General features: G+C 40.1%; 1 protein-coding gene across 3 annotated transcripts; it reads right to left on the bottom strand.

The window, feature by feature from the left end:
* Positions 1–246: 246 nt before the first annotated feature.
* On the bottom strand, positions 247–6914 carry LOC122315924 (quinone oxidoreductase 1-like). Of its 3 annotated transcripts, XM_043132263.1 has the most exons (6): positions 6453–6913; positions 6174–6315; positions 4837–5063; positions 1308–1565; positions 473–789; positions 247–340 (listed from the first exon to the last, which is right to left on the bottom strand). In XM_043132263.1, exons 1-5 carry the CDS (start codon positions 6696–6698, stop codon positions 484–486), a joined length of 1179 nt encoding a protein of 392 aa, XP_042988197.1. In that variant the 5' UTR covers positions 6699–6913; the 3' UTR covers positions 247–340; positions 473–483. The 3 variants fall into 3 exon arrangements, with proteins under 3 accessions (XP_042988197.1, XP_042988198.1, XP_042988196.1); XM_043132264.1 differs by having other exon boundaries at positions 247–789; positions 4933–5063; positions 6453–6914; XM_043132262.1 differs by having other exon boundaries at positions 247–789; positions 6453–6909.
* Positions 6915–8543: the final 1629 nt, after the last annotated feature.

The raw sequence follows: 8543 nt of genomic DNA on the forward strand, positions 1-8543 counted from the left end.
GAACATATATCAGTTACGTAGGAACACATGAAAGAGTACTCTTACTTTAAAAAAAAAAAAAAAAAAAAAAAAAGCCTTGTTCTTTATGCGATAGATGCATGAGATCGCCACAACCTCGATACACGAAGGTCGTCACATGCACAGCTGACTCTCAGTTACGCAATCGGGTTACTCACAGTTGTATCCTCCATCGTAAAAACCAAGCCCCATATAATAGTAAGATAACCAAGTACTACATTTGTTGCGGGTTCACACCATTATCATTCTCGATCCATATGTTACATTCTACCGGTCTTTCTATGTCCAACCTTTTAAGAGACGACAAATCTAATGCTTTCACGTGCAAGATAAAATCATCACTTCTCCAAATTACTCTTCTCCGGAGGACATTCACATTCTTTCGGCACACCACACGAACTACAGGGCATTTCAAAATGATATACCACTAAGAAATTTGGAAGTAAGGACTTACTGCAGGATGCCTTATGGGATAAGCACAACAGATCCAGATGTCTTCCTGCTTTCAAGGTCTACATGTGCCTGTACTGCCTGAGATAAAGGGTAAGTATGATTCACTCGAACCCGCAGGACTCCTGATGCAACATTAGCAAATACCTCCGCAGCAGTTTCCAATAACTCATCCCTAGTAGCAGTGTATTGCATGAGGGAAGGCCTTGTCAAAAAGAGGGATTTTACAGCAAGAGCTGACAATGGAACTGGATCTGGTGTACCCGATGACTGCCCAAAACTAACCATGTACCCACGAGTCTTTAAGCATGCCAATGATCCCTGAATATGTTAAATTCCAGTAAGAAATATACGGGTTTGGCAGGTCTGGCCTAGAATTGAGAAATGTAAGGGCTATATAGGAAAGAGCTGATTGTAAACAGTTTGATGTGTTGAGGTGATCCTCGAATTAATAATCCAAACCCTACATATATATAGATATATTTTGATAAGTAATATTAAATTTTATTGAGATAAAGAAAGGCGTAAGCCAGGTACACTAGAAGTATACATATATATTTTTATCAGTCTAATAAAATCTTTTTTTGATAAGTAGTCCAATAAAATCTTTAAAGGCTCAGGGTAAAGATTGAAGTTAAAGTGAGTTGAACAATAAAAACAACTTTGCATCCTAGGCTACTAAAATGATATCACATGAGGAACTACGAGAATCACATATAGATATATCTCAAACAGATCATTTGATGCCCCCTACGTAGAAGATGAAGCTATAACCGTTTAACAGAATTACTACAGAAATTTGGAGGGCAGGGGGAAATCAGGAAGAGAGCAGCCAGTACCTGAAAGGTATCTTTTCCTACGGAATCATAGACAACATCAACCCCATTGCCACATGTTATCTCATTGACACGAGAAACAAAATCCTCTTCCTTGTAGATTATAACATGGTGGCATCCATCGTCTTTGGCTTGAGATGCCTTCTCTTTGGTTGAGACAGCTCCAATGACAGTGGCACCTAGGGCATTAGCCCACTGGCTTAATATAGATCCAACTCCACCAGCTGCTTCATGAACAAGGATTGTGTGTCTAGGTTCAACCTGAATACAACACAATTATTTCATATCAAGAAGCATGTGCAATTAAGACTTTTTTTTATAATTAATAAGAGTTTTATTACTATAAATAGGCATAACCCAAGTATACAAGAAGTATACAAGAAGAAATACCTACATACAGTAACTAAAAAGATAGAAAAAACTAGAAAAACTCCAACACATCATCAAAGTTCATTACATTAGCCTTAGCCCATAGACATAGAGTTTTACAGAAAAATTCCCTAATTTCATCCATCAATCGTTCTTTGTCTTCAAAACATCTCCCATTCCTTTCTAGCCATAGACACCACATCAAGCACGAAGGAATCATTTTCCAAATGGCTGCAAAAGGTAGACTCTGCCCAGCAAACCTCCAACAAGCTAGTAAATTCACCGCATGCTTTGGCATCATCCAGGAATTACCCATCCTTCCAAAAATGGCATTCCACAAACTTTTAGCCACCTCACAATGGAGAAACAAGTCATTAACTGATTTGCCATCTTTCTTGCACATAGAACACCAATCAACAATACAACAACCAAACTTTCTTAGATTTTCAGTGGTCAGAATTTTATCATGAGACACCAGCCAACAGAAAAAAGCTACCTTATTCGGCACTTTAACTTTCCAAATACTTTTCCAGGGGTAATCACATACACCTTGGCAGGTTAAAGCATTATAAAAGGAGTGAACTGAGAAGCTGAAATTTCTTTCATGAATCCACAACAATCTGTCTACACTTCCTTGGACAATTTTCAACTCACATAATCTGCTGAAAAAAAATCTGAAATTACATTTAACTTCCCAATCATTTAGATTTCTCACGAAGTCAACAGTCCATTAAATGCTATTATTCAAAAAAGAGAATGAACCAGCCACAGTTGCATTTTGCTGCCTTGCAAACTGAAAAAGTGAAGGAAATTCATCCTTGAGAGTTAACTCTCCACACCAATTATCAGGCCAAAAGTGAATTCTTGATCCATCCCCCACCTTAAATTTGACATGTTTAACAAACTCCCCCCAATCCATTTGAATTGACTTCCATAATCCCATCCCATGTGCTCCTTTTACTTCATTTGAACACCAACTACCCACATACCCCCATATTTAACATCTATCACATTTTTCCATAATGCATTTCTTTCTAAATGATATCTCCATAACCATTTCCCACAAAGAGCTTTATTAAAAAGCCTCAAGTTTCGCACACCCAAGCCACCATTTGAAATTGGTTGACATACCTTATCCCAACTCATCAAATGAAATTTATTTTCCTCCCTTTTACCTCCCTAGAAGAAATTCCTATAGATCTTTTCAATTTTCATAGAAACCCCAACTAGCAGAGGGAAGAGAGAAAGGAAATATGTTGGAAGATTGGACAGCGTACTCTTGATTAAAGTGATTCTATCCCCTTTAGACAAATATAATTTTTTCCAGCTGGCTAACCTCCACTCAATCTTCTCAATCACTCCTTCCCAAATTGAAATAGATTTATGCGAGGCACCCAAGGGAAGGCCAAGATACGTCATGGGCAGCGATGATATTTTACACCCCAAAATATTAGTGAAATCTGAAATATTTGACACTGAGCCCGCCGGAACTATTTCAGACTTGGTTAAGTTAATTCTCAATCCCGACACAACTTCAAAAAATAGAAAAAGGGCTCTTAAGTACCGGAGTTGTTCTCGATTGGCTTCACTGAAAATTAATGTGTCATCGGCAAAAAGTAGATGAGATACAATCACACTACTCCGAGAATCACAGCCCACTTCAAAACCCGAGAAAAAACTACCTACCACCACCGCTTCAATCATTCTACTCAATGCATCCATGACAAGAATAAAGAGGAAAAGAGATTCAGGATCTCCTTGTCTCAAACCACGTGAACTATTGAAGAAACCAACCAGGTTAACATTCACCTGAATGGAGAATCTTGGCGTAGAAATACAATGCTTAATCCACGTACACCACTTCTCACCAAAACCATATCGACCAAGCAAATACAAAAGAAACTCCCAGGAAGATGGTTATGAGTGTTTTACAAATGCAAACATGAAGAAAAGGGAGGGGGGGTATATACATAACAATACTTGCAAGGATCATTTTGTTTCAAACACTTAAAAGGAGGAAACATGTACCACCAAGGGTGGTGAATCAGTGGTTCTTGGGTTACTCCCCAGTGGTTTGGCATGTACTAGGTCCTAGGTTCAAATTCGAATGTAGATTCACCTAATTCGCTGCCTGAGGATCCATTGAATTCCCTAGTGGGACTGAGCCCCTCCTATCCGGTTCTCAATGGGTAGGATGCTACTAGGTCACCTGAGTAGGAAAGCCACATCTGGTTGCCCCCTCCAACCCTTTTTACTTTCAAAATAATAATAATAAAAAAGGAGAAAACATGTTGGACTATGGAATGCAGTGGCCAAATAAAAAAAGAGGCAGTTACATATTAGCTGGAACGCTATTTGCTAAATTATCATAAGCTATCTAATACATATAATACCAGTACATGCTTACATTGGATCAATTCCATTTCTTCTGATACATATGGAAAGTATGTTTTCCTTGTATCAATTTCTAGATTTCTATCAGCTCTTCATGTATTTATACCCTCTAATGGTTTGGCCTTTTTTCTTAACCTTGTTTCCCAGAAATTGAATAGGAACGTCAACCCACTTAATATCCATACCAAAGACGCCATGGGGGTCAAGTAAGGGTTTCATTCCAGTACAGACATATAGAGCTGTATCAGGCTAATGAAAACTAAAAGAATTTAAGATAAAGTTTTCGAAAATAATTTCTTTTTGAGAGAGGCAGAGAGATAACCAAACATCAATTTTTTTTCTCCCATCTGGTCGTAGAACCAACTCACACACATACCTGAATAGAAGATACATCTTTTAGTGGCTTATCAAAATAAGGTCAACACTGCAACTTGGTTTGGCCAAACACTATGATCATGCTTTTGTAATTATCATAAATGCAGGTCAAGCATATCGGTATATGCATGCATTCACAGACTACGTTTGTATAAATGAACGGGATACACAATACATTATTGTTGAGACATAAATATAACTTACCATAAGATGACATAATTGGTATCTCACCTATATTGAGTAATTGTCCAACATATTTTCACATGCTTTGCCTTGTTACTTGTTTCAATAAAATTTTATTTGCCTAAAAAAAACATATTTTCACATGCTAAAAATGTGATGTTGCTTACAACTTTCCGAGGTGTATATGCAGCTGGATCAGTATACAGCCTACCTTAAAGCAACGGCGGAGTAGAAATTGAGCCGTCATACCCTTAAGAATTATAGATGCTGCAATGATAGGATCAATAGAGGAAGGAACAGGCACAACCTTGTTCGCAGGAAGGATTTGCTCTTCAGTGTATGAGCCCATTGGATTATCAGCATAAGCTACAAGGTCTCCAACTTGCCTGCCAGTCAGTCCAGGGCCCACAGCTGTCACCACCCCAGCAGCCTCTGTACCTACACTACCCAATCACATAAAACATTGGTCCCACCTTAGACCCTAACCTCAAACATAGACGGGGGCGTGCAGGCGGATGCCCAAACTCAGCTGGGCGTCAGGGAACAGGGCTCGGGCTGGGCACATGCCCGCCCGGGGTTTACCCCATTCGCCAGACCCAATTATATTTATTTAAAAATAATAATAATAAAACGACGTCGTTTTATCTTAATTTTTTTTTTATAGATAAAACGACAACGTTTTGGGGAGAACTCTCCAAAATGACATCATTTTGCATTAGGTTTTGCTTAAACACCCCCTCCCCCCCCAAAAAAAAAAAAAAAAAAAAAACACAAAAATCTTTCCTCTCTTAGTCTCTTCTCCTCTGTTTCGTCATCTGTTGGTTGCCGTCCATCACTCTCTCTCCCTCTCCCCCTCTCGTCGCCGCCCCCAAAATCGCAGCCCCAGGTATCTCTCTCTCTCTCTCTCTCCCTGAGTTTGGTTTTGGATTTTGGATTTCTTTTTTTTTTTTTTCGGTTGCTTTTGGGAGGTCAGGGGTTTTGGGCAGGGTGGAAGGCCGTGGGAGCCAATCTGGACAGGGAAGCACCCATATTTCGAAGACCATATATGTAATGTAGCTTTAAAGAAAGTATTGTGTGAATGATGTCTTATTGAAGCAAGTTAATTTCATCACAATAAAAGAATCCTTTGTTAGTGCTAAAGATTTTGTGATCTTGATATCCGTTAGTATCCAACTTCCTGACAAGCTAAAGTGCGTCATGATCATTTAGGGAATGTCAACAACCCTTCACTTAAGTAGCAAGGAGTTTGAACGGGAATGAAAGGGTCGCACTTCGGTTTCTGATGATTACCATCTTTGGAAAACTTTCTATGACTCTATTATCAGTAGCATTTGACAACTGCATACACTCTGCTGGAGCGGTATATTTACAACTAAGTATTATATAATTGCTGAAAGAAAAAAAACAGTATCTTGGTCATAACCCAATTCCCTTTTGGAAAGACTTACAATTACCAATCACATATATGTAATTCACAAATGATAATCAACCTTGCTTGAAATAAAAGACTCTGTTCTACAGCGGAAACACAAGTGAAAGAAACCAAACCAGGAGTGAAGGGCAAATCATGGGCCTTATAAACTCCTTTCCGGAAATAGACATCGATGAAATTAAGCCCAATGGCCTTGTTTTTCACTCGAATCTCCCCCTCCTTCGGCTCACCTATTTCCACGTCCTCCCACTTGAGAACCTGTGTATCAGAACCAAAACAGATACATCAAAAAATATAGTACTAAAACAGCTACTTATAAATCTGTACAAAACCGAAAAGCAAGAACCCAAAAACGATGCGGGCTTCAATGTATTTTGGGTGAAAAGAGGCCTGACCTCGGGACCACCGTGTTCATGAACCCTAATGGCTTTGACCATTTTGGATGGTGGTGTGGATGCCGATGCTGCCTTCGTTGAAAGTGCTCTCACAGTCACTATTGGGATTCTTCTTCCCGAACGTGCAGATGGAATTGGGTAATTGCAAGTTTGTGAAATAAGGTCTGGATTTTGATGGGATTTATAGGAGTGTGGAAATGGGATTACCCGGCGCTGCTGAAATCTTACACTTGTTAATAATCCCATAGCCTTTAACTTCTCTATCTAGTTTAGTTTACGGCGTTTCTGTCTGCGCGGGGATGCTATAGCCTATAAGGTTGGGCCATTTGTCTCCAAACCATTCAAGCTCCACTTTTATGAATTCTATTCAGATTAAACTCGTTTATTTATTTATTTTGACGAAAAAATAAAAAAAGGCCGTGCACCTGACTTGGATTCACTTTTCGACCTGACTCAATCCGACCGTTTCATTGACTTTCGATTTTTTAAAATTTTCATCCATTTTGCAAACTTGATCGATCTATTCAGTTAATTAACCGATGACCGTATGCATTAGTCTTGAGTTGCTAGTACGGAAAAGCTCCACTCCAGTCACCAGGGCATGACGACTTGGTTGATCTTCCGAGGTGGGTCTAGTCTATTGTTAGGGAGGAATGGACAGCAGAGGTCTTTGACATCAATCGAGTTGATGAGGTTTCAAAATATCAAAAAAGAAATTGTGCAGATGTTGGAATTGCCATGGCCGGTGTGGCAAAGGTGCCTGACTTGTATTCCAGCATGGAAGAAGTTGTGATCTAGCATGCTTATAAGCTCGGAATTCAAGTCCACGTTCGCTTTCTTGAGATGTTTGTTTTCATCGACCAGAGTACCAAAACCAGATGATGATGAAGTTGACGACGATCTTTGATCTTCATCAGATTGATGATCTTGGGTTGCTACGGATGATTGGTTGGGTGCTGTCAATACTGCTGCTTGTTGCTTGTTGGCCATGCTTTTCTTTGACGGATTTCACATGAGCATGCAACTCTTTCTCACCGATTCACCCTTGCGGAATACGTGGTTGCAAACTTGCAAAAACGCCACTGGTGGGTCACAATTTTGCAGAAAACCTATGCATGCATATGAGAAAACATATTGGTATATTTTAATGTTGTTATAAACCATCTTGAATTGTATGACCACATTTAACTAGCCGTCAAACGCATAGTGCTAGTCGTCAAAAGCACAGTCTCTTTTGTAACCCTATATATATGGGTATATTGATGTTATATGATATACAGATCAATAAGAGAATCTCCTCTCTCGCTTTCTCTCAATCTTTTGAAACTCTCTCCTTTTCATTGAGTTCATAACACGTTATCAGCACGATTGAGTTCCTGTTCATCGGAAACAAATTCATCATCAGAGCGGTACATCTCAGTTGCTCCGTTTCCTTCGATGTTGCGTATCATTCATAAGCTGAGATCTCCAAAGGACCCTTTCTCCTTCAGGTCCAACTCCAGCACGCCTTTTTACGAGAGGAAAGATTCGAGCAAAGAAACTCATACTCGACGAACTTAAATCCAAATTTAAATCCGAGAGCGAAGCAATATTTAGCACCCTCTCCATATCACCTTCTCGGCAAGATCGGTGGAAGACCGGTTCACCCCAGTATGGACCATGATGTACATCTGGCCACTGCTCGTCTCAAGGCTGCGCTAGCACAAACCTTGGTGCTTTCATAGGTTCAGTTCGGAGATAAAGCACAGGCAACGCAATGAAGGGATTGCAAAGCCGTGGGTTGGTGCGGTTGCCATTAGTCACTCATTCCGATCCGCAGATCTGAGCCGCAGCCGCTGTCGTGTACTTGGGTTTTTCCATGGCCGATATTCTTCAGCTCAGATCTGGCGCCGGTTCCCTCATGGCATCCCAAGCTGGTCTCCTCCTTCAAAAGTAGTTCAAAGATCTTTGCAAGAATCTGGTAGTTGGGTTCTCCGCCGGTCATCTTATTCTTGCGGTCAACGGCCAGGTGTTGAGCAGGGCATAGTGTTCCTCTTCAGCACACCGTAGCCGATGTAACTGCTGGTGATCTCCGATCCCAGCTCAAACTCA

This window comes from Carya illinoinensis, chromosome 7 (genome assembly GCF_018687715.1).
Source record: "Carya illinoinensis cultivar Pawnee chromosome 7, C.illinoinensisPawnee_v1, whole genome shotgun sequence".
In the NCBI taxonomy this organism is placed as follows: domain Eukaryota; kingdom Viridiplantae; phylum Streptophyta; class Magnoliopsida; order Fagales; family Juglandaceae; genus Carya; species Carya illinoinensis.

What these genes read in the sequence shown, in the direction of transcription:
- LOC122315924 (XM_043132263.1), bottom strand. Translation starts at nt 6,698, where the DNA reads ATGGGATTATTAACAAGTGTAAGATTTCAGCAGCGCCGGGTAATCCCA. An exon ending in TGATTTGCCCTTCACTCCTG is followed by an intron (nt 5,064 to 6,173) that starts GTTTGGTTTCTT and finishes TGGGTAGTGTAG; the next exon opens with GTACAGAGGCTGCTGGGGTG. An exon ending in TACTCCGCCGTTGCTTTAAG is followed by an intron (nt 1,566 to 4,836) that starts GTAGGCTGTATA and finishes TGTTGTATTCAG; the next exon opens with GTTGAACCTAGACACACAAT.